General features: G+C 38.7%; 1 protein-coding gene across 16 annotated transcripts in view; it reads right to left on the bottom strand.

Moving 5' to 3' along the window:
• Positions 1 to 2,067: 2,067 nt before the first annotated feature.
• The window catches only part of KCNIP4 (potassium voltage-gated channel interacting protein 4), a 474,029-nt gene continuing 449,606 nt past the window's right edge, over positions 2,068 to 26,490 (bottom strand). For all 16 annotated transcript variants that reach the window (XM_052780348.1, XM_052780352.1, XM_052780358.1 and 13 more), the window contains 6 exons: positions 25,157 to 25,226; positions 19,296 to 19,366; positions 9,232 to 9,339; positions 8,080 to 8,184; positions 7,685 to 7,747; positions 2,068 to 2,228 (listed from right to left, as the gene is read on the bottom strand). In XM_052780348.1, coding sequence (XP_052636308.1) covers positions 2,181 to 2,228; positions 7,685 to 7,747; positions 8,080 to 8,184; positions 9,232 to 9,339; positions 19,296 to 19,366; positions 25,157 to 25,226 — 465 coding nt within the window. In that variant the 3' untranslated portion in view covers positions 2,068 to 2,180. The remainder of the gene's footprint in view (positions 2,229 to 7,684; positions 7,748 to 8,079; positions 8,185 to 9,231; positions 9,340 to 19,295; positions 19,367 to 25,156; positions 25,227 to 26,490) is intronic.

Raw genomic sequence — 26,490 nt, 5'->3', positions numbered from 1 at the left:
CTTTGCATTGAGCTCTGTAATGCCACAGCTATGCTTGGGACTAGCTTGTGAATTCAGCTCCAGGCAAGTTAATAAACATCTCAACACGGAAGCTATGAAAAAAATATGAGTTAATGACAATAAAAAGATTGCAGAAGCCAGCTTGTAGGGTACAGTATTTCTCCATGAACATATTTGAACGTCATTGCAAAATAATCCCTAACAGGTCTTGTAATAAATACTGTTCAGGGTTCATGTTGTTATGGGTATTTGAGTTACTCTGAGGAAGAGCTGACTGAAGTAACAAAATTTGCCATAGAACGTTTTCCCCAGAGGAAAATTAAATTCTGGAATTTAAAGTAGTTGGAAGGGGTGGGTTTTTTTGTCATCAGAAGATGCTGTTGCATAGGGTATTAAAAAAGTCTGTCATGTGAAAGCAATTTTAGAATTGTTTGAAAATTACCACTGCTTAGCTAAATTAAATTTACTTCAGGACTGTGCTAAGATCTCTGCTGAGATCAGAACTGTGCTAAGTCAAGATCTACGTATTTAAGCTTTTTAAAAAAACACAATTTGTTGGCAAAAATGTTTAACTTGAAGATATACAAGTATTTGTTTAACAAAAAAAAAAATCGATCATGCTCCTTGTTTTTCTTCATGTTTACTTTATTTTTTATTTTTTTTTTTACAAAATGTGCACATTTAGTTTACACAAACACGCTACAGCAGATTTCAGGTGTACATGTATTGTACTACTCTTATCCTACACTGGTGATAGCAGAGCAGCCTTCAACATGCTTCTAACATCCCATCTCTACACCAGAATAGATACCTGATTTATTTTTGCAAAAGAATGCTTGCAACATACTTTCTACTTCATTAATCCCCTTTCTCAATTTCTGCAGCAATGTCACAATGAAGATTGGCCTATCTCTGAAAGCATTTCACCTAGTTTGAAGTATTGGCATAAACTCCGTGGACAATATACCTTAAAAATTACATGGATGGCGGGGGCAGTATTATATTGTAGGTACATACTTTTTTAGAAAAATCTTTCTAGGTTCAGAATTAATGTAGCTCCAATCTTAATGAAGAAATGATCCTAAAAAAACCTAATGCATATCTCATATATAGATGATATTATATAGCTGAAGTTTCTAATTTTTTCCTGATTCTGTCTCATAATTAAAGATATTACAAAAAGCTGAAAGATGTTAACCTGTCTAGCAGTCACTATTAGTAGATGTTACTACATAGTGATATTAATTGTGATCAACTGAAGTGGGATGGAAGTTTCAAAACAAGTTCATGCCTTTTTCTTTATTAAAGGCAGAAAGACACTCATGAAAACAGTGTTAGGATCCAGTTAAGGTATCTTCATGAAAAATTGAAAGTCAGAAGATCCTTGATTTTAAGTACAGAACTTTGCAGACACATCCAAGAAGAATTAGAAATACAGTATGTAGGACTCCTGATATTCATGTCGTACATTAAATGCAGATTTACTAGATAAGTGTGATTGATAGAAGCTTACTCATATTTGTTAGGGAGTAAATAAGTAATAAGCAATTCATTTTTGTTCTACAACAGTTCTTCCTCTCAAGTTATCTATTTTGTTAGGTTTGGGGATTTTTTTGAAGAGAAAAGCAAGTCAAAGGTGGAAGGCAATTGCAGCAAGATGTGCTTTGCACATTGATTATAGCACTTTAACTCAAAGTGTTACTCAAAAAATGAGGACTACACTGTACAAATGTGAAAAGAAAATACATGGTAATGCCTCCGTATAAATTAGAAGCTAAGATTTAAGAAATACACTTGAACACCTGGAGCTTAATCCAGTACAAATGAGTAGCAAAACTAAGAATATTTAATCTCCTTGTGATAGTATCATCTATTTTATCTAGGGGTTGGAATGATAATAAAGCTGTGTAATGTCAGGTCTTACTTTGGGTTTGGAGTAAAAACCTGACTTTTCAGAACAATCTTGTTAACTAAGTAGCCACTCTTGAAGTGCTAAATTATGTAATTTAGAAAGGTTTTTTTGTTGGGAAAAGTTTATAATAAAAAATTATTTGCATAATACATGTCTCAGTGTAAAGCTGAGTAATTTTATTTATGATAAAGAAGTGGGAAATCCATCTTTTAGATAAAGTTGCAGAATAGCTCATATTTGTCCATTAGTTGTAGACCTAATGTCTTCATTAAATCACATTTTCAAAGAGCTGCATGGATCGCATTATATTCTCATCCTGTAAAAAACACAACAAAAAAACCAAAAATCATACACCATTACAAATGTAGCTGGCCAATATCTATAGTGAAACTGGGTAGAACTAACTGTATTTTAGTTAATGACAACATTGTTTTTCAGCTTGTTTGGAGAAATTGTTAGCAGAAAAAGGCTGTTAATGGATCTACGCTGAAATAGGTTTTTGTATATATTAATTAAATCAAAACTATTCTGTCAAGAATACAGTAGCATGTTAAGAAAATTAAATCTGCAATATTTTGGAGGTTATAAGTTTATATCCAGTATAACAAAATACATAGAGACAATAAATACTCAAGGAATAGTTGTTGTATCTGAAATGTGAATCTGTACGTGAAATTGCTAGTCCTGCGTATCATACACAGGAGCTTTTTTGCAATTCCAGGGCATCCGTGCATAAAAACACCACTTCTTAGAAAGGTTCTCTCATAGTATTCTCCACTACTGATAGGTATGTAGGCCTTCTGTACATTAATGTTCCAATAACACATGATCAGTATCAATTTCCAGTTATATTATTCACTGTTCAGACTACTGGGTGATTTGCTTTGTAGAAAATGACAAGTCTGAGTAACTTTATGTTAGGAAACACACACAGTGGGGTTTTTCATCTCTGATTCCATATGTCATCTCAAGTGATGTTGCTGTAAAAAGTGATCTGCACACTATTTTATGCTGATAAACTAACTTATGAAAGCAGTGATATTTAATTTAAAAAAATATGTAGATTAATGTTTAAAAGTTTGTTTAGGAAATTTACTATATTAAATTACTGGAAATTAAAATAAACTAGCTTTTTACCATTGCATTGTTTTGAAACATCAATATACTATTGAAGATCACAGATTAATGTAAGGTTAAAGTTTGGTTTAACTGGAATCATTTGTCATTTAATTATTTACAAATGTTTTTGTATATATATTGGCAACTAAGCTCAGCAAATGTGCAAAGCAAACAACGTGCTCTTAATTTAGAAAGTGTTTTGACACTTCCTATGAATTTTATAATAAATATATCATCACTAATGAAACTAGTAGTTTTTTAAAATCAGCTCCATATTTCTGAAGTTTGCTGTTTCTACACAGAAGACTTCCAATGCCCCTCCTTTAGTCAGTCAAATGGGAAGAGCCTTCACAGAAAATATAGGCTTGTCATAATATTTGGAACGTGGTGACTTTTAGTGGCTTTTTTTTTTTTCTTCCATCTTCAAAGAAAGAAAGAAAAAAGCAGCTGCTTGCCTTAGAATTCTTTGGCAAGTGTGTCTTTCTCATTTGCCTCTTTTTTTCAGTACATTTTTCTAAACAATTTTTCGAGATAGATAGATTTGGTTAATGATTCCTTACTCAAGACAGTAGGAGGTGTTAGTGCATATGAAGCACAGTCTATACGAAGCACAAAACATGGATGAACAACCTTTGCCAGATCTGACCTAACTTCAAGCCCACTTTGACCTTTTTCTTACTGAAGTTTGAGATGGCTCCTTTGTTGTTTTCAGGCTAGCCCAGACCATCAGCACTGTGTATGGTCTGGGTTACTCCTCCAGAAAATATCTATCCATCCCAGAAGCCTTTTTATCATTATCAGAAGAACCTTTAGGGCCTTCACCCTGACATTCACCTATGCACCATGCATGCCTTAGTCCTTTGGCTCTGTTGGTGGGAGCACCTCTTCATGGTGCTGCTGTAGATAGGAAGCAATGCCCAAGTCAGACCATTTTCCACCAGCACCAAGCAGTGCAAGGAGGCAGGTGAGGAACTGGTTAGCACCTAGCCCTTGAGTTAGCCACACTACTGTTTCCCAAGACCTAGCTCTGCTATTTGGTAACTTCTACAAAGCAGGACAGACAGCAGCCGCTTTCTGGGACTCAGTCCGGCATACCTAGGGCAGGATAGTCCTGTGGGAGCAGGGAGAATCCTGGAGTCTGGATGACAGACTGGCATTCGAGCACATGAGTATGTGGGGTAGGGAGGGCAGGGAAATCAGGTCATACACATTCCCTCTCCCAGACAGGGGGAGGATGAGGGGAAACACCTTTGCTGTCCTCACTTAAACGTGGGCAAAGATAGGTCCTTATACCCAGTGACCAGAGCAGATCACACTCAAAGCCTGGATGCTCTGTAGTTCCCTGCATAACTGCTTAACACTTTGTGAATGGACAGGCCATTCTTTGCATTGGGACCATGAATTAAGAGTCTTGAACTTGCTGTATACCTCAGGCTGTACAGTGCTACTGCATTGATAGGTGCGCCAAACCAGTAATCGTCACAGAGAGGTGATTTTAAAAAAGGCCCATGTGTATATAATGAGTGTTTAAAAAACACAGCAGAGGTTCTTGATGCTACAAAAAAATCTCAGGAACCCATCCCAGGAACCTGAAGTGGAGTCTCTGTATTCAAGTATGCTCTGCTGTGTTCCTTCTTACTCTTAAAGTAAGCACGCCACGCTTTCCTTACTTACAAAACACCAGTGAAAGGTGTTTCTAAGACCCACTGATTTGGCTTCCAACTCAAAACAGAGGAATGGCAGTTCTCAGAGGCTGGCAACTCTTGCCCGAGATCCTATTCAAATAAAAGGCTCCTGCAGCCTTTCCCTGGCAGAACAGGCTGCCAGTCCATTTTAAGATTCAGACTGGATGGGATCTGAGCTTTAGAGTTTGGTTGAGGGTTTCTTGTAGTGCTTGTCTCCTGGCACTGTTCTGACTCTAGTCCCACTGCTTGAGCTAGAACTGGCAAGCACATCCTCTGTATGCCTTTAGCATATTTTCACATGCACGAGATGCAGCTCTGGCTGCCATATTCATCAATGGGCATTCCCATTCCAAAGTCTGAGGTACAGTCATGTGTTAGGTAAACTGGCAGGGAAGGTTTTGAGCAGATGTGCTCTAACATCAGCCTTCATGCCAAAGGAGGAAGCCACCATAGCTGTCAAAGCCTAGGGAGCAGCAGGTGTGCTGTGCTCCTGTCCTGAACATCCTGGTTTTGGTAAGCAAAAGGTAATAGTAGAACTAGCAGTGGTCTAGAGAGAGGGCCAAGTGTGATTAAAGGTCTGGACTGGTATCCCTAGGAGGAAAAATTGAATAAATGAGTACTTTACAGCTTGGAAAAGAGATACTGAATGGAAGGCAATGACGATAACCACCATTTTTCCATAACACCAGAACATATGGAAAACATAAAAATATTGCATGGCAGGTCTAAAACACAGGCAGATTTACTACAGGAGGGATCACAAGATCATTTAATTTTGCTTTTGGCATTGTTAAATGCTCATGAAAGATAAGACACCTCGCTCCTGGAGTGATGTGACTTGCTCCATGCTGAGGAAAGAGGAACCTGAACGTTACCTTTTCAGATCAGTCTTGTACCTATTATGATATTAAAAAAAACATTTTCCTAGAGCTTCCTAAAGGAAGCAGCCACTACTGTCCTTTGTGAAAAATGTAATCCTGAACAGGCTGAAGCCATGTTAACCCCTGAATCAAGTTTCTTGAAGGACTTGGATTGAATCCTTAACCCAAATCTCATTTGGGAAACCAACTTTTGATATAAACATGCATTACACACTTTGCAGCTCAGAGGAATAGAACAGGTCTTAGTAGGTAGAGAGACAAAAATTTAGGCAGCAAGATACCTTCTGTATCAAAAAACAGTAAGTGGCACGATGAGAACAGTGTCTCTGTCATATAGCAGTTTAGAGAGCATCTCTCTCACATGTATTCTGAATATTCAGAAGAGGTAAATAAGAAATCTTCTAACAACAGATGTGAGAAACTGTGAATCACATTGGAAAAGGAGAGCAGGCAATTCCTTACTGAAGGCACTAATTTTCTTCATAAATGAATCACTCAGCCCATGACTATAATTGCTGTCATATCCAGATTAATCTGTCATTTAACTTCCAGAACTCTGCAGACCTCAGCTGGGAAATTAATCTCATGTCTGTTTCTGATGATCACTCAGCTTTAGCAGAGCAAATGCCTTTAATTTGCACTGAACAAGACTGATAAGCTAGAACCATGGTCAAAGCCATAGAGCGCGGCCGACAGATAAGACACTACCCAGTACCCATTGCGAAGGATATACAGAACAGGCAGTTAGAAGAGCTGTTGTCTGTCTTTCATCCCCCAAAATCAGCAGATTAAAATCAAAGAGCGAATCACCAGGTAACTGTACTCATGAAAGCAACCCCAAGGAAAAACTACAGATGCATATAAAAATAGACCAATTCTAGAGTATCTTTGCTATTTCCTGTTCAGCTTTCCCTGTTCCAAATGGTTAAAAATCTATCACTCACTAACTGCATTTATCTTGCTAGTCTTGTTCTCTCCTGTCTCTTGTCTACTGCTCTCTTCTTGGTATAGGAGATAAACAATACACACAGGCTATATTGCAGGTCTGTGTCAGCTTCATCTGAATCAGAGCCGGCCTGGACAAGGTATCAGTAGAACACCACTATGACTCCTTATGTTTCTCACTGTAACAAATAGCATTGGGTTTATTTGCCACATCAGTATGCATAATGTAATCAAGCCTATCTTAGCACTAGGTCTAATGTGACACTTTACAGTACATAACAACCTCTTAGCACACCAAAGTCTTGTCATCATTATTTTGTACTCTGTCCTGTTTCTTTTTCTTGCATCTCTCAAGTGACAAATTAACAGTAGTTCCTTAAATTTCTGAAAATGCAACTTATCTTTCCTCATATCGTCTCCTGGTCCAAAAGCAAGCCAGTTGCTGAATGGCAGAGGAGTGAAAATGTGCTGTAATTCCTGCTGCAGAAGTTTATTCTCATTCCTGGCTCTAGAGGCAACAAGCTGCTTTCAGCAGTTGAAGGAAATTAACAGCCACCTGGGTAGTGTAAACACTTGCAACTGATTATCACAATCAGTTCTCACTCCCTTGCCTTGAGAAAACTTGCCTGCTGTTAACTCCTGCCATCCAACACTTTGCAAGCTCCTTGCACTCTCCCTTTTTAAGGCCTCCAGCAGGTCATGATTCGTTGTTCAAGAAACACTCTGATAGGTGATAAATTTTCAAGCAATATTATTATTATTATTGCTGTGACTATATGCCAATCGTAACAGGAATATGTTCCTTAGCATGGGCAGAAAATAGAAATAAGTATGTAGCTGAATGTGAGGAAACTTTTTGCTATCAAGTACAAACAAAACACTGTTGAAGAGAGAAGGGATGCGGTCACAGTTGTCTAATAAGCGATGACAGCTTGTATATAACATCTCTTCTACAGATTCAGGACACAAAATTAATTATACTGTTTAGTGTTTTTGTGTAATGGTGTACATGCATACTCTACCTTGGGAAAATACTGTCTCTGGTATTCGGATTACCATCACTGTCACTCCAGAAGCCTGTGTAGCACTATGATAGCATTAGCCAACAGATACAGGTTCCATACCTATCACTGGGTACTTACTTTCTGGCAGCTCTCGATGAATTCATCTATGGTAACTACTCCATCTTTGTTTTTGTCCATTTTCTGTTCAGAAAGAATAAGAATGTATGTTTATCCTCCTGAAATCCTGTGTAAAACAAGTCCTTTTTATTATTCATTTCAATTATATGTCAGCCTAGGAACAACCAGGCCAAAATGCTGTAAAGGTGTAGGAAGTGATATAGTAGAATACACTTAAGGAGCTTATTGTTGAAAAAGCACGGTGTAATGAGTAGATCTGAGAAACTTGGGATGGAACCACAGAGAAGGAAAAGGATTACAAAATTGGTAGGATATGCAAAACTGTTACAGCAATGAAAATCTTTCCATACCTGCTAACAGAGCAGTCTTTTTGGCTCCTATGTTACCAGACCCACCTGGAAAAATGTTTCCACATGTTGTCTAGGCGCATCCTCCTTGAGAACAGGATAGGTGCATTTTCCCATCATATCATATATTGCTTTCATGATATCAAGCATTTCCTGAGGAGGAAAAAATATGTCTGTGTAATGTAAGGTGTGTTGTAGACACTGCTTGAACTCAGAACACAGAAATTATTTTTAGGATTTACATTTTAGAATAAAATTCTGAGATCGTGCCTGTTATTTTATGACTGAACAGCTTCAAGAAAGAACCACTATGGTCCTAGAAATTCTAGCATGTTAGTTCAGCTTTCACAGATAAAATTTTAAATAGATGCAGATGTATGGTTTTATTTTAAATGATTTAGAATATGTGCAAGTTCATGGATAAAGAAGTTGTGTAACAGCAAGTGAATAGTCAAAGCACATCAGCTTCTTACAACTAAGTTTTCCTTAGAGCAAATAGAAACACCCACGCAAACAACCACACATAGGCAGAGTCCTTTTATATCAAAAGCTTTTAATTTTGTTAATAGAGTGGCTTGTGAAAACTATAAGAATAATTATAAAAACAAGTCATCTGCCAGTATGCTGAGAAATTATTCTGTAGATCAGTCTTTTATAATAATCATGAAATGTTTTTTCTAAAGGCATAAAATTATAAGTGTAATATATATATATATATTTTTTTACATAAAGACCCGGTTTTGAAAAAAACTGTAATTTAAGTATGTGTTTGAATCCTTGCAGAATAAAAGATGTAGGAATCTTTTTATATAAATTCTGTTTCAAGTAAAAATTTTTAGAAGTAGATTCATAAAATAAGTAACAATTTTGGCCCACGTACTTAACTCTTTTTTGTCCAGATAGCCTACGAAACTACTTTTTATTTTAGTGGCTGTATGTGCAAATACATAGGCATAAGTTGAAGCCAAACATTTCTGTACCTGAAGAATTCTGACCTTTTACAATTTCTGTGAAGATTTTATCTTTCTAACTTTTATATATGCCTTTAAAATGAGAAAATTATTTTTAGCATATCTAGTTTCATAATATAACTTTATTTGTTAACATGTCTAATTTGACAATGAAGCCATTCTTCTTTGAAAGCAGGACTCACTTATACGACTCTTAGTTTCAGTGATTAGTGTAAAAAGTAAACCTTACCTCTTTAGTTATATATCCATCCTTATTTATATCATACAAATTGAAAGCCCAGTTCAGTTTCTCCTGTACTGTCCCTCGGAGTAAAATTGAGAGACCCATAACAAAATCCTAAATAGGCAAAAGGTCTTGGTCAGTTTGGAATTAAGCAGTTTTTCACAAACACTCAGAAATCCAGAATAACGCGTTCGTCAGAAGCACAGAAGTCCGGAAAGATGTGTTGTTTCTATTTTTTTGCTTCACAGTAAGTGTTAAGGATTGCTTTTATTTTAAATAAGTAACAATCTAGGCACTGTTGCCAGACTTATAATTAATAAGTAAATTAAGTAATTTTCTATAAAATAAGCCATAATTTTCTGTTAGTGGATTTTTCCTCTGAAATGCCTCACATAAGCAGTTCCTGTTGAGCTTAATACCACGGAAAAACAATCCCCATGGTTTAATGGTCCAAAAAAAAAGCTTAAGTGGGAGTTAGATTAATCTAAGCACAGGAGACCAATTTTGGAAGAACTATCTACTAAGGAACATTAAATTCTTGTTAAATCTATACCTTGTTGGAAGTGGAATATATGGTTCCCAGACCTCTTAGAACAATCTGCTGCAGTCAACATTTGAAACTTTGTGTATGCTCCAGTACACCTCAATACTTAAACCTCTTATTGGAAATATGATAGGGAATAATATTGTATGTCCATGTACCACCTCAATGCTTTTGTGGTCCACCAGTGTTCTATTGCTGTAAAGCTATTCCACAGAAATAAATCAGAAGACTTTTGAGATTATTTATATGTAGTATTTGGTTATAGAATTTTGTTTCATAATTAATACTCTTTTGACAGCAGAATCCCCATTTACATTTAGTGATCATCTTCCAGATTGAAGAAGATATCAACTGGGATGTGTCATCACCTGTCTTCTGTATTTCTTAGCATGATAACTTTGTTTAAACAATGGCTTTTTTTCCTAACCGTCTCCTCTACTTTTTTCTATTTGATATGCTTGTAAATCCATAAATCTGTGAAATTGTCTCCATAATAGGTTGAGCAGAATATGTCAGGAGCTTATATTTAAATGTGCATTTCTACGTCATTGGCAAAGACATACAGGAAGTCTTAGAGTACCATTAAAGCAGAGACAATAAAAGCTGAAAAATTTCTTATCAGCACCAGCAAAGTTTATGCATTTCCTTAGAACAGGAACAGTGGAAAAGACTGCACTGCGGTTAGCCATAAATCACAAAGGTCTGATGTACCACACAGTCAAATAAGGATGCTCGATACAGTGAAGCATACACAGATATCACGGCCTCAGATGGTCTAGTAGGCACAGACAGCTCTTTTGACAGCTTCAGTCTTTTTAACTATTCAAGTGGTATGCTCTGCGTTTTCTCAGTCTGTCATAAGTTTATGTCTTATTGGTATATGTGCCCTTTGGTGTAAATGGATACATGAATCTTGAAAGAGTTTTGCTCAACTTGTCTTGTCTACATCTCAGTGACTAATTGAGGGGTCACAGGGTTAAATCTCCAAACAGCTCTTTAACAAGGTACTATTAAATATTAAAATGTTCAAGAAATTCAGAACAGATTTGATCACATTACAGCATTAGTAATTAACCTTTTTAATTCACTACCACGTCTTCAAATCTTTTCTACACTGTTTTACATTCTTGATGTAGCTTTTCCTGAAGTCCCTTGCAAAGGTCTCCAATAACCTGATTTTCTTGGAGTATTATATTTCAGAACTCTGAATTTATTTTTAATTTGGCACCAGCAACAGTTTTGCATTTATAATCTCTAAACCATATATATTTCTCTTTTCCTGATTATTTCTCTTTCTTCCTTTCTGTGATGCACCACCTGTATCTTAGCTGGCTTCCTGGCATCATTTATATCCCCATTTGCAAAGCTGCCGTTCTACCATGGGTTTTAAAAGCCATGCATAAGAAAAATTGACTTTATGCTGTTTTGCATGGGACTGAATGTCCTTATAAAAGCTGAGACGACTCAAAAACCTTTCAGGTGTGTGCTCTAAACTTTGCAAGAGTGGATTATGTCCTTCCATATTGCATCCACATGTTTGGGAAGCATACATAGTTCAGTTCAGGTGCGTTGCCTTTGTCTGAGTGTTGTGCAGGAGTCCATCTCAGGAACAATAGAAAGGACTTATAAGAGGAAGTTGTGATGAGCTGAAGAAGGACTAGTTAGGATGGGGTATCTTTTCTACATACTTAGTTTCATGCAACTGAAGAATACAGCAATAAAATCCTACAGAAATAGAAAATCTGATTCAATGGACATAGGCTAAAACCACAGGGTATTTTGGGCTAGATCCTCAAAGAGAAAAATGCTCTGTATGGTGGGAGGCAATGTGTGTGTCAGAAGCAGGATAGCTATGCTAGCTGTTAAGCTAATAATCCAGTGCAGAATGCCATAGTAAAGCAACAGCGCTGAGGGTAGCAGCTAAGCTGAGGGAGCATCTGTCTGTATGCTTGTTACCAACAACTCAGTGACAACACATGAATCAGGCACACCATTTAGCAAGGAGCATGAACCCAAGTCCCCATGATAGTATTAGAGTACCCAGTTGTGTTTTTAGTCCTGGTTTAGACATCTGATTTCTGGGGAGAGAGGAGTTCTACTTTTAGAGCCTATTTGTTTTTGAAGATTCACAGTACTGCTTGGACACTTACATCCCCACTGGCCACTGAGAGGGATGGTCCTGCTCAGCTGAGCACCTAATGAGGAGAGGTGCATCTGACTTAGGGTCACAAAGGAGCCTAACACTCCAGAGGAGATCTGGGCTGAGACACAACTCTAGGTCAGGTTTCTCTTCAGTCTGTGCCAGCGAAGTTAGAAGCACAGAAGTCTGTGCTTTGGTACTTGCCTTTACTCCTTTCCACAGTCTCCTATTTCTAACTTGCTAGCTTCCTGCTAAGCATGCTAATACCTGTGAAGACATCCATTAAATGCCAAACTCTCCCATGCCTAACTTTGATTCTGCAAGAAAGGGGGATGTCTCACTGAAGGGTTGCAAAATGGAGCATTATTGCACCTGTATTGGAGCCTCTGTGCACTCAGTATCACAGCCTGCTCACATTTCAGTCCTGCACCACAGCTGTATAAAGCCTCTGGTTGTGATCTGGGATTAACTTGCATTTGGGTTTTTTTCCAGCAGTGATTAATTATCTCTTAGCAAGGTTGTTGATGACTTTCTGATTGCTTTATCCCTCAGTAAATCTTTGGGGAGAACTAGTTCATTAATAAATTAATTAACAAGCTTAATAGTGTGCTGTCTCAAATCCATAGGAAAGCTTAAAATTATTCCACCTGATCATGTGTTCCTATATGTCTTGTTCAAGGCCAGAAGTAGGTAGACAGGCACCTAAATCCATTTTTGGATTTAGACCTTAGGATTTTGGAAAGGAATCAAGTGATGAATGTGAGTCACAGAAGTGGTGGAGCCCTGGCACATATAAAACAAAGATCACCGAGGAGGAGCTGCTCTTAAGAGGAAATATATTTCTTTGTAGCTACTTTACACCAGCTGGTACTAAAATGCTTGAGAGATCACCACTGTCCTGAGAAAAATTAGCTCATTTCCTACATGATATGAACAAGGCTTTTTGCGTTGAACACAGAGATTCAGAACCCAAACCATTCTATGATTCTATGATTCATTAAACAGCTACCCTCATATTACTGCCTTGGAGACAATGACTGTTTGTCACTGTTATTATTAGAGAAATACCAAAGTTGTGTTTGATCTTAAGATCTAGACTCTCCTATGAAACTGAGTTAACATGCTTGTTAATTTATTAATTAATGAAAAATTCTCAGGTAACAATTGAGGAATAAAGCAATCAGGAAATCACCAATGGCTTTGCTAAGAATTATTAATCATTTTTTTTTGAGAAACAAATACAAGTTTGGTTTTGATTAAAAAAAATCTTTAAACATCCCCATTGCATTTGGGCACAGCTTTGTACTTTAAGGCACTAAGAATTAGTGGGATTACTGAGTGACTTTCCTCTCATCAAGATCACATTTAGAATAGCCTTAATCTGCATGTATAACAAACTCAGGATACTGACTTGGATATTTGCATGTGGGTGCAATGTGCTTTACCTTTGACTATAGGTCTGAAGTTAATTAGCATCAATTTTCCTGGCTGTGTAAACAGCCTTGAGGCCCAGATCTTCATTTTGGTTCATTTACAATATTCATGCAGCAAGTGGAAACCTTGCTTTCACATCTGTTTCTGTCTGATGGAAAAAAGAACTTCAGTTCACTAATATGCCAAAAGAGCCCTTCAGTAGCTGGGTCACTAGGTTTTCTGAAACTCTGTTTGTTCCTCATGTTAAAGCAAAACTAGTTGGTGTAACTTATGAAATAAGTTAGTCTCAAAATTGATACAATCATGGGATAAGAAGAGGTAGGTTCAAGCAGCTAGTTTCATGAGTTTGTTTTTTATGCTACATAAAATGCTTCAGTTGGAGAGCCTGACTCCTATCAGAGAGTATACAGATTTAGGGCTGACCAAACTCTAAGGACACAGCAATCTCACCAAGCAATCTCATCCAATGAAGGTGTGCGTTTAAGTTGTGCTAAAGTCTAACACTTCATTTTTGATGGTTGAAAATTTGAGGAAAAAAGAGCAAAAAGCTAGGACAAATTCTCTTTCTTCTTCCCCACAACTCCAGCTACCACTGCTTAATTAGAAAAAGGAGAGTGCAACACAAAAAATGCCATTCTTACCTACATTCTTTCAGTACCATTTCAGATTTTCATATCCTTTTTACATAGAAGAGAGCCAAAGAGTGTTTTTCATCATAGGTCATTATATTAAATTTTATTTACTCCTACACTTCGATTTAGAAAGTAAACTGGGATGAATGATTATTTATTCTCCAAATTTTTAAATCACTCTCTTTTTCTCTATTTTTGTGCTGTTTGGTTTTTTTTTTTCTAATGGAAATTAGAAAACTAGAGTACGTATTGGTATAGAAAGAATAGGGCACAGTTACACCTAGGATAAGAAGGAGCAGGAAAAAAAATGACATGATTGTATTTTTCACATTTCACAATATGTACTTTCACATTTTGCAGCTACTTTCACGTGATTAGAAAAAAACCCTAAACATCTTTAACGTAAGGAGGATGCTTTTAAAATGGCTATCATACAATTTGTAAGTATAATGCCGCTACATGGTACAAGGACACAGAAGCAAGAGTCCTTTGACAGCAGTAGAGTTATGTTGAATTCAAAATTATTGCAAATAATAACAAAGTCTGGATCGCTCTGAGTTAATATTGAACGGAAGTAAGCTGGAAATGTCTGTTTCAGCAATGAAAAAAAAACACTGCTGCTTTTATTTTTGTGATTTATTTTATTCCAAAGCCTTTTTTATACACAGACCTGCACTTTGAGATATTAAAATCCCTTAAAAAGGGCTTCATATCTACTGCATTTCTTAAGGCTTTCTGTCTGAGATACAAATGCCAACAAATTGTCCAGGAAAGATACAAAAGCTTCTTTTGCTCTCAGTATTCTTAATGCTAACAGCAGAAATACTTCTCAAATACTAATGCTAAAAATGTTTTCTCTCATCGCCTCTGCTGTTGCTGACTTGAGCAGAAGGATTCCTTGTAGAAATAGCCTATGTACAGAAGATGTGAATAAAACCTCCAATACTACTTCTAGTTTCACATGGAGCCCATTGATTTCAGCTGCCTGGAAAAAGGTAGATGGGGTTAATGTTTTTTTAAATAAATGCAAATAATCACAGAATTATAGAATAATTTGTGTTGGAAGGGACCTTAAAGATCATCTAGTTCCACCCCCCTGCTATGGGCAGGGACACCTTCCACCAGACCAGGTTGCTCAAAGCCCCATCCAACCTGGCCTTGAACACTGCCAGGGATGGGGCATCTACCGCCCCTCTGGGCAACCTGTTCCAGTGCCTCACCACCCTCACAGTAAAGAAATTCTTCCTTACATCTAATCTAAATCTACTATCTTTCTGTTTAAAGCCATTAACCCTTATCCTATCACTACATGAACTTGTAAAAAGTCCTTCTCTGGCTTTTTGGTAGGCCTCCTTTAGGTGTACTGGAAGGCTGCTATAAGGTCTTCCTGGAGCCTTCTCTTCTCCAGGCTGAACAACCCCAACTCTCTCAGCCTGTCTTCACAGGAGAGGTGCTCCAGCCCTCTGATCATCTTTGTGGCCCTCCTCTGGACTCCAACAGGTCCATGTCGTTCTTATGTTGGGGGCCCCAGAGCTGAATGCAGTACTCCAGGTGGGGTCTCACCAGAGCGGAGTAGAGGGGGAGAAACACATCCCTCGACCTGCTGGTCACGCTTCTTTTGATGCAGCCCAGGATATGGTTGACTTTCTGGGCTGCAAATGCACATTGCCATGTCATGCTGAGCTTCTCATCAACCAACTCCCCCAAGTCCTTCTTCACAGGGCTGCTCTCAATCCACTCATCACCCAGCCTGTATTTGTGCTTGGGATTGCCCAGACCCATGTGCAGGACCTTGCACTTGGCCTTGTTGAAATTTGTGAGGTTCGCACAGGCCCACCTCTCAAGCCTGTCAAGGTCCCTCTGGATGGCATCCCTTCCCTCCAGCGTGTTGACCGCACCACACAGCCTGGTGTCATCAGCAAACTTGCTGAGGGTGCACTCGAGAATCCCACGGTCCATGTCACCGACAAAGATGTTAAACAGTGCTGGTCCCAATACCGACCCCTGAGGAACACCACTCATCACTGGTCTCCACTCGGATATCGAGCCGTTGACCACAACTCTTTGAGTGCAACCAGCCAGCCAATTCCTTATCTACCAAGTGGTCCATCCATCAAATCCATGTCTCTCCAATTCAGAGACAAGGATGTTGTGTGAGACAGTGTCAAATACTTCGCACAAGTCCAGGTAGATGACGTCTGTTGCTCTTCCCTTATCCACCAATTGTGTAACCGTGTCCTAGAAAGCCACCGGATTTGTCAGGCACGATTTGCCCTTATTGAAGCCATGTTGGCTGTCACCAATCACCTCCTTATTTTCCATGTGCCTTAGCATAGTTTCCAGGAGGATCTGCTCCATGATCTTGTTGGGTGCAGAGGTGAAACTGACTGGCCTGTAGTTCCCCAGGTCTTCCTTTTTTCCCTTTCTAAAAATGGGGGTTAAGTTTCCCCTTTTCCAATCAGTGGGAACTTTCCCAGACTGCCACAACTTCTCAAATATGATGGATAGTGGCTTAGCCCACTTCATTCGCCACATCTCTCAGGACCCACGGATGCATCTCGTCAGGTCCCATGGACTTGTGCACCTTCAGGTTCCTTAGATGGTCTTGAACCTGATCTTCTCCTACAGTGGGCAGTTCTTCATTCTCCCAGTCCCTGCCTTTGCCTTGTGCAACTTGGGTGGTGTGGCTGGAGCACTTGCCAGTGAAGACTGAGGCAAAAAAGTCATTGAGTACCTCAGCCTTCTCCATGTCCTGGGTAACCAGGTCTCCCGTTTCCTTCTGGAGAGGGCCCACATTCTCTCTAGTCTTCCTTTTATCACCAATGTACCTACAGAAGCTTTTCTTGTTGCCCTTGACGTCCCTGGCCAGATTTAATTCTATCAGTCAGGGCTTTAGCTTTCCTAACCTGATCCCTGGCTGCTCAGACAATTTCGCTGTATTCCTCCCAGGCTACCTGTCCTTGCTTCCACCCTCTGTAGGCTTCCTTTTTGTGTTTGAGTTTGTCCAGGAGCTCCTTGTTCATCCATGCAGGCCTCCTGGAGTTTTTGCCTGACTTCCTCTTTGTTGGGATGCATCGCTCCTGAGCTTGGGGGAGGTGATCCTTGAATATTAACCAGCTTTCTTGGGCCTCTCTTCCCTCCAGGGCTTTATCCCATGGTACTCTACCAAGCAGATCCCTGAAGCAGCCAAAGTCTGCTGTCCTGAATTCCAGGGCAGCGAGCTTGCTGTGCGCCCTCCTTGCTTCCTGAAGGATCTTGAACTCTCTACCATTTCATGGTCACGGCAGCCAAGGCTGCCCTTGAGCTTCACATTCCCCACCAGCCCCTCCTTGTTGGTGAGAACAAAGTCCAGCATAGCACCTTTCCTCATTGGCTCCTCTGTCAGTTGGGGAAATAAGTTGTCATCAATGCATTCCAGGAACCTCCCGGAATGCTTATGCCCTGCTGTGTTGTCCCTTCAACAGACATGGAGGTGGTTGAAGTTCCCCATGAGGACCAGGCCTTGTGAACGTGAGGCTGCTCCTAGCTGTCTATAGAGGGCCTCATCCTCCTGGTCTTCCTGGTCGAATGGCCTGTAGCAGACCTCCACTATAATGTTACCTGTCCCTGCCCTCCCTTTAATCCTGACCCATAAACTCTGGGTCAGCTCCTCATCCATCCCCAGGTGGAGCTCCACGCACTCCAGCTGGTCATTGACATAGAGGGTGACACGCCCTTCTTGTCTCCCCTGCCTGTCCTTCCTAAAGAGCCTGTATCCTTCCATTCCAACACTCCAGTCATAGGAGCCATCCCACCACGTCTCCGTGATGCCAATAAGATCATAGCCCTGCAAGTGTGCGCACAGTTCTAATTCCTCTTGTTTATTCCCCATGGTACATGTGTTTGCATAGAATCATTTAAACTGGGCCCCTGATGAAGCCGACTTACTGGCTGGAATTCCTCTGTGCTGCTCTTCAGGTGCTCTCCCGCTGACCTGTGATCCCTCTCCAGGCTCTGGGCATCTATTGCCGGCACTCGCATCCAACTGGTAGGATTGGGATGAACTGAGGTTCCCTGCCCCCAGCAACTTTAGTTTAAAGCCCTCTTCAGCAGCTTGGCAAGCCTATGACTGAAGATGATCTTCCCCTTCTCTGACAGATGAACCTGGTCAGCCCCCAGTAGACCAGGTTTCTCAAAGCAAGTCCTGTGGTCTATAAGTAGCGGAACCCCTGGCTGGGCGCCAGTCCTGTAACCATTTGTTGATTCACCAGACTCGACTGGCCCTTTCAAACCCCTTCCCTTTGACTGGGAGGATTGATGAAAAAACTACCTGTGCTCCAGAGTCCCTTACCTTGCTAATCACTGACATCTGAACGAATCTGGTGATCTGGTTATAGTCCCAGTTGTGGTATAGATTTCTGATCACAGTGCACCTGATTGGTGAGGCTTCTCCTTCCATATTACATCAATAATAAAGCAATGAAAATGCTTTAAAAAAATTTCCGTCAGACCTTACAGCATCTTTCACTCAAGTAAATCATAAAAACATGTGTAGGACATTTAAACAAATTTAAAGTGGGTGTGTTTATCCCAATCCAATCTCAAGTTGTAAGGATATAATTCGTTCATTATAAACAAAAAACCCCAAAGCAAACATATCCTTTTGCAAATGAACTGAGAGATTATTCTTTTAATTTTATAGCTTAAAATAACGGCTCCTTTGCAGTATTTTGTACACCCTGTTTTCATCTAAACTATTGAAGTGAATTGCCCTCTATACCATGTTATTGCATTGATGACATCAGCCTTTGCAAGTGATGACATCAGCCTTAGCAGGGAAAGGCAGAATTTTGAAAACAGATTGGGCAGTTAAATGGAGGAAGAATGAGTTTCAAACTCTTCTGCTTTGAAATACATTTGCTTTCAAGCCTGTTTTTGTGGAGCCTTCTCTTGGAAACTAATAGAGTGTGTGAGCAATCCTATTTTGGCTGAGTCATCCCCATAACATTAGTTGTAGTTCAGAGTCCTTCTCACCTTGCAGAGGCAGGGAGGAAGATAAGGATTATTTTATGCAACTTGCATATAAATTGAGTTACCTTTTAAATGAACAGATTTATAAAAATACTACATAGCAGCACAGTCTGAGTTACCATTTTGGGGTATGCAAGTGTAAAATAATAATAATTACTTTTGTTAATACATTGGAAGATACTGAAACTTGAGTCACATAAGCTAAATTTTTCATAATGTGAGCCATATAATAAAAGCCACCAAACTGGACTTAATTACAAGGAATAGCAAAATATTCAATTGCAGAGAATGAAGTAACAGCATCACTTACCTCAAAACTTACAGATCCATTGTGATCAGTGTCAAATGCATTAAACAGAAAATGTGCATAAGTTGTGGAATCTACAATTTAAAACAGTAAAAATAATTCATAGTAAGCACACCTTATTTCATTTAATTTCATGAAAAAAATTGATACCAAGATATATTTTGATACCAAAATTTGGCAGCAAGACTAAATTTTCAATTCAGTTTAAACTTCTTTTTTGGCAGGGGAGGAGGGATAAATTATAAGTGCAAGTATGTGGGTAGCTACACTGTTAGGAACAGAAAATCTAAAATTCTGGTCTAGAATATTCATTTTCATTTGCATTTCTGCTAATCATCGATATCTGAATGAATAGCAAAGAAGTCATGTTACTGTACTCTGAAACAACCTGTGTTAATGGTAATGCTACTTTATCAGTTAAATGACCATGACAGGGGATCTATCTCATATGTTAAAGAAGAAAAATGCATTCATTTGTTCACTTTACATGGGGGAAGCAGATAGTACCATCTGTGCATCTGGTATATCGTTTTTACTCTGAAGACAGGCCAGTTACCCAGGTTGAAGCTGAGCTTATCGGAAAGCTGCTGCTGTACTTGGGTCACGTGCTCATCCACAAGTGAGATAAAATCCTGTCCGGAGAAGCAGATTCTTAAAGCTGGGTTGCTGCTTTATTCCCATGAACATCGTATGAGGACTATGTGCTTAAAAACCTTGGAAAAACTGGTTGTGACTAACTGAAGTGGTTAATAAGACTCCGAAGGATGACCTTAAATAAGTGATCCCTTTACTAATTGTTTGTGTGCTTTTCAAATCTACTGACTAGTGCATATCTACTCATTTTAGAAACACAATAAATATAAATCTGTCAAGCCTCTCAGTTTTTGTAAAGATCCATCTTTCCATTTCCACTGAATGCCTTCTGAGAGGCACAACCTGCTCCAGGAGTAATATATTGCGAAGAGAGAACTTCTCCAGAGACTGCCCTGTTGATGTGAGGTACAAGCTGCCGGCATTACAGGAAGTCAGCTTTCCTAAGTGTCTTTTCCCTCCCTCAAAATCAAGCAAATTAATGTAGGCTCATGTCTACTTTTAATATTCATTGCTTTTCTCTTTCTATTTCATGTATTTACATTAATTTTAGGGTAATTAACATTAACCTTACAAACTTCTAGTAAAGTGAGAAGTGTTAGGAAATCTGTGTCCCCCTTGCAGGACAAAACCCTTCCTATCATGGAAAAACCTTATCAGCGCTGAGATGTCTTTTTCCGATTTCTTGGCACTAAATCATTTTACCTTTCATATTAATCCTGAAAAACATTTTTTGTCGTAGCCCAAAACATCATTTTTAATTAAACTGAGTGATAGGCTTGGGTCACTCACCTGAAATGCCACCTTGACCCCAAGGAAACAAATATACCAAAACTCAAAATCTGTAGTTCACAGATTCAGACCTGATATTAGTAAGTAAAGTCTCTGGTCTTACTTCAATATGTTAATTTCATGTGACGTGAAATAATTGTAACAAGAAAAAACTCTGCAACCTTTAAACCCTGTGTCTGTTAATGCATTTTCAGAGAATTAAAAAAAAAAAAAAAAACCACCACTATTGAGACATTCATTCATTCATCCATGTATCCAGTCATCAGCATAATTGCTTAAGCACAGCAGAGAAATTCCCACTTTAACTGAAAAATGTACATTTGTTGACTTCAGTTTATATTTAGGATTTTAATAGTCATATTTTCTATAATCTACTGAGACTTCTGTTGTGCAACAGAATATACTATGCAAACCATCTTCAGGGAAAAAATGTATTATAGAGGTATAATTACTGTAAACTGAATTTTAAACAGCTTGCCATTTTCTTAGCATTCATTTCTTAAAAACATGTGAAATATTCCTAATTATTTTCTGTAGATTTACAGAAAACACAAAGGTTAACACAAAGATTTTTTATTGTTTGTTGCCCATACATGATACAATATACTACTTTGTATGATGGGGTATGAAAAAAAAATCTCTAGTTGAAGAATCTTTTCCTTCTAGTAACCGCTTCTGAAAAAAAAAAATTTACAGGTCTTTTCCAGGGTTGCTTGTTCAGGCAATTCTGGCCTGAAATGTTGCCTTCAAAAACATGGAAAGATGAGGTACACTATTCTTTTAATTAGAGCTACTTAATGTGATTCCTCCCTGCCCCTGCCCCACCTAAATCTTGAACATTAATCCTGTTAGACAAACGCTTAACTTTTGAAATAAAACATGTTTTCTTTTCAGGGATCTGATATCATAACTAGTAGGCTAAATTGATATTTTGACAGGTTGAGACAGGAATAGATATTAAATTAGAATTCCTTTGAAATACACCATTAAAGCATTTTAAACATCAGAGACAAAAAATGGTAGTCATTATACATCCGAGAGTATGCCTTATCAAACCATGAACATAAGCTGTTCTGTTCATAATGGAGGAGGAGTGTAATAATTATTCAGTGTGTGGATTCTTATCTGACCTGCCCGGCTGAAGAACAAATCCCAAGTTATATTTCAGGCAATCCATTACATGAACGCAGGGGCCCGATTCATTCACCTGTATGGCAGTGGTTTTCTAAAAAGAAGTTACTGGAGTGCCTTTTTGACATGGAAAGCTTTTTACAAAGCTACTTCTGCCTTTTAAAATACATTGCTTTTACTGCAATCCAGTGTTATCTCCTTTGTTACTCTTGCAGCCCCCTTGTCCTCTTTCTACTCCTCCTGTAACTTGTCCTGGATAGTCTTGAAAGTCGCTTGATGAAGTGACTTGCTGGGTGACATTGGAAAATGACTTTTTGGTGATTGCTTGGTCACCCTGAAGCTTAAAATCTTACACAACATCATTCTGTTTGCTCGGATATGAATCGTTATGAAGATACATCATGTTGTATCTGTTTTGCATTACATGGACAGTTGGGGCACAGATCTACATGTATGACACACATTTTAATTTAGGGACAACTTTCAAACTTTTGTTTTCCTCTTTAATATTCAGCCATACATAAACCCAATATTTTAAGCACAACTGAAATTTAAAGGCCTTAGCTGCACACAATACTTTGGCAATACATTCAAAGATTTAAGTCTCCAGTCTGGCTGTTTAAATAGACACTTAAATATGATGATCTGACCCTGTTGTTAGCATGCAGGGCTATGCAAATACAGACAATTAATTGGGCTTTGAAGATACCCTGGCTAATGTGAGGAGCAAAGAATAGACTTTGGCTCCCATATGTCTCAGAAAATGGCAAAAGTCAACACAGGCACCTACAAACCAGCACAAAACCTACACAAAACAGTCTCAGTGGGCCCACAGAAATTAAAGGATTAATGATGTGAGCTGTTACTCTTTGAAGGAGATTCAGCTCTTCTGCCGTTTCCACTAAATATTTTTCCTGAAATTTTGACGAAACTACATAAGGCTTTCACATTTGTTTGTACTGTCTTTATGTACCGCTAAGGCTGCATGCCATTGCGTGGAGGCCATGGAGGATGGGGAGAGGAAGGGGATAGCTTCTGATGCTCACTTCTTGGTGCTCTTTGCCGAGAAGTCTGAAACAGCTTTATTAAGAAAGCTAAAAATGCTGTTACTAGTGCACAACAACATCTCTTACTGATGGGTGAATTATCTGGATTCAATACTTTTCTACCCTGCTAAAAATCTTTTTATTCTATTTTACTGAAGTTAAATGAAGCAAGAAGAAGCAGCATATTTTTTTTTCAGAAAAGCGTAGCTCCTTTGTTGCAGATAGAGTAATGGCATTGTTGGAATTGCAGCGAACAGTATAACCGTGTGCCCCAGTAACGCAGTATTGCCACTGCTGCTAAGAAGGCACAAGTGTTACAGGGAGCTTGTCCAAGGACGGAGGCTCGTCAGCTTGCAGCTTTGTTTCCCAAGGTTTAGCTGTGACAGCAGTCTCTCAAATTGATCAGGTTTCTAAGGCTCACTGGTTTTACTTGTGTGGTGCAACGATAGCTTTATACAGGTAGCAAAACCAGGCAGTTATTCTATGTAGAAGTAGGTATTTACAACTCTAACGTAATGATGCAGTGGAGAGAAGAACTTTTTGCCTCATACTGCAGCAGAGGCCTTAAGCAGCAGAGAGACGGGATGCGGTGCAGAGGAGAGCAGGTGTGGGATGAGAAGGGACAGGGCGCAGGCTGGCACTGCTATAAACAACTCACCCGTGATCAGCTAAAGAAATTCAGGCGTGGAGCTGGACAAAACTGGTTTTATGGGTAGCAAAGAAATAATATCTAACACATATAAAAGTCACCACCTATAACAGATTTGGGTGTAATGTGGAGCTGCAAACCAATGGAGAAAAAGAAAGGTGTAAAAACGTGTTAGCAAGCATGCAGAAAAGACTCTGGGTGAATCCTAGAGTGAGGAAGAAGGAAGCACCCACATGAACATCCTGATCCTCCCAGGGAAGGACTCCAGATGCCAACAGTCCACTGCAGTCCCCACCTCCTCCCCCAAATGATGCTACTGCCCTAAAGGCCCAGAGGAGCAGCGGAAAGGTAAGCATTAGCACCAGGAAAGGGGGTAGAAACTGAGAATTGAGTATATATCAATTTTAACTACATTAATCTTCTCTCCTTTCTGTAACAATTAGGTCTGGAATAATAAAGATAAGGCTTTTAAGATCACATTTATTCTCACAACATATTTTAGCTTTACTTTTAGAAAAGGTATGCTTTCTCTTTGCCCACAAACAATTTTGAGTGTAGCAATAGGAAATATAATTTTTTTTTATTATTACTTTAAGTGTAGTAAAGGTGTAGTAAATCACAGGCAGAGAATTATTTTCACTAGCCAGGGCAACTAAAAAATATAGTATCTGAAACTGTAATTGTTAGCCTGGTTTAAAAGCTTAGATATAGAAATAATCAGTAGGCAGGTCAACTCTTTTAGCCTTTTGTTCTTCCCTATTGAGTGTGCCTACTTGTTAAGGATTTCAGTGATGGTAATCCACACTGAATGCTGCTCTTTACTTTCTCTTTACTTTCTAGGTCTTTATTCAAAATAAAACTGATTGAGAGACATTTTGTTCCTACCAATTAAGTGTGGGGGTTTTTTTAATACAAGTGAAAAGAAAGAGCTATGAACAGTCCCAGGGAAACATGCAAATCTCAAGAGCTGTGGGAGAAGATGAAGAGGCAGGATTGAAGAGCTGTAGGAGAATATGAAGAGGGAGGACTGAATGGTAAAAGCAAAAGGAAGAAAAGAGAGGAAAACCAATTCAAATTAAAAGAAAATCCAAGGTTCAAGGCAAAAAACTGTTTTGTGTTACCTTCATTGCACTAACAGGTAATGAAGATAAATGAAATTTATGAATTAATGAAATTAATGAAACGCCTGGAAATTAATTAATTGAAATTAAAGTTAGCAAAAAAAGCCCTCGTTCAAGTAGAGAAAGCCCACAGAAGTCAAGGGGGTTCTGCCATCGATATTACAGGGTACCTGTAGTGCCTCCTATGGTTTTCATTCCTACTGTGAAAGATTTTGTGGAATAAAAGAGAATGGTGAAGACTGTGTAGAAAGTTTAAAAAGAAATATCCTACTCAGAGAAACCTGGTTTTCAAAGGTACCCAAACACAGGTAGTAACTTCATAATAGAAGACTGATTTCTTGTAGGTATCATTGCATTTCATTCAGAAAGATACACTTTAAAATGTGTCCAGCCATCAAAGAAGTACCCATGAGTTCAGACAAGAGCTTGAGACAACAATCTTGTTCATTTGAACAACAGGCTCTTTTGTCAGACTTAGGAACTGACAAACATAACTGTTCTCTGTAGTACTAATTACGTCTGCCAAGTACTCACCTCCCTGTGGAAAGAACTGAGAGTAAATCTCTTTAAAGGTTTCTTCATTGACAACGCCACTGGGGCATTCCTGAAAAAAAGTGAAAGACAAGAGATTAATACCATCCAATCTGGTCCACTCAAATCATCTGTTCATGAGACCATACAGAATATGTATTTGACTCTGAGAGCTTACCATGTCCGATTTTTCACTTTCAACCAAATATTAATGCATTAAATGTTTATCACGTTGAAGTACCTTCCTAAAGAGTTCCCATGGGACAAAAATTTCTTCTGTGCCATATATCTCAACTTCAGTCTTGAGACCTGAGTGACAGACGTGAGCAGCAACCACTGTGCTGCAGTGCGTGGAGCTACCAGTGTCGCTGTGGGCCATGGGTAGTTGGTCCCGCAGCTGCAAGCAGCATTTGTATGGTATGGAAACAAAGCAGGAATGTAAACTGCATTTGCAGTTAGATATTACTGATATAACATGCAGAACATTCTACCGGAAGAGTTATATTCAATTAATCTAAAAGATCCTGCCACAGAAGATCTTATTCAAACCTTGCAGATCCTTCTGCCTCTTACAACTTTTTCATAAACTGAAATATGTAAGAAAGAAAGAGCAGAAAGTGTCAGAGCAGAGCAATTACAAAGAAAATAAAAGGAAGTGAAGGAGAAGAAAAAAGAGGATTAGAGCAGTGACTTCCCCAAAAATGACTTGGGTAAAGAGGTAGGAAAAGCAGAAGGAATACTGTATTGTTTACTAAGTCACACATAAACATCAAAGACCAGACAGCCAACTTCTAGTCCTGAATTTGTCAGACTGAGCAGATGACTTCAGGCAATGCACTTAATTCCTTTTTGCCTTAATTCCTTTTTGCCTTAATTCCTTCTTTAACACAGAGGGTGAAAAAAGCCTGGCAAGCTCTTGAAAAGGAAAGTATTTCTAGAAACAAAGGTAAGTAAGAAAAGACAAATTAAGTGTTAAGGTTCATACACTTATTTTTGTCTATTGCTATGCTATTTGGACTGATGGCTCAAACCTGTGTGCTCCTAGTCCTAAACTGGGGAAAGGAAATAGCTTTAAATGAAGATAAAGAATAGTGTAACATCATTTACCAGTGTAATAACAGCTTTTCCTGTGACAGCAAATGATATTTCTATTAGATCAAATAAGGAACACTGAGATATTCATAGTTGTGACAACTTCTGCTAAGAAACAAATAGTGTAATCTTGCTAATTGAGAGATGAATGCACTGCCTGGAAAAAACATCAGATCTGTAGATCTAGGATTATTTTGATTTATGTCACTTATCCTCAGCCGAAATCAGCTCTTCACCATAACTAA

Source organism: Harpia harpyja, chromosome 2 (genome assembly GCF_026419915.1).
Source record: "Harpia harpyja isolate bHarHar1 chromosome 2, bHarHar1 primary haplotype, whole genome shotgun sequence".
In the NCBI taxonomy this organism is placed as follows: domain Eukaryota; kingdom Metazoa; phylum Chordata; class Aves; order Accipitriformes; family Accipitridae; genus Harpia; species Harpia harpyja.
This window is presented reverse-complemented; position numbering and strand designations above follow the sequence as displayed.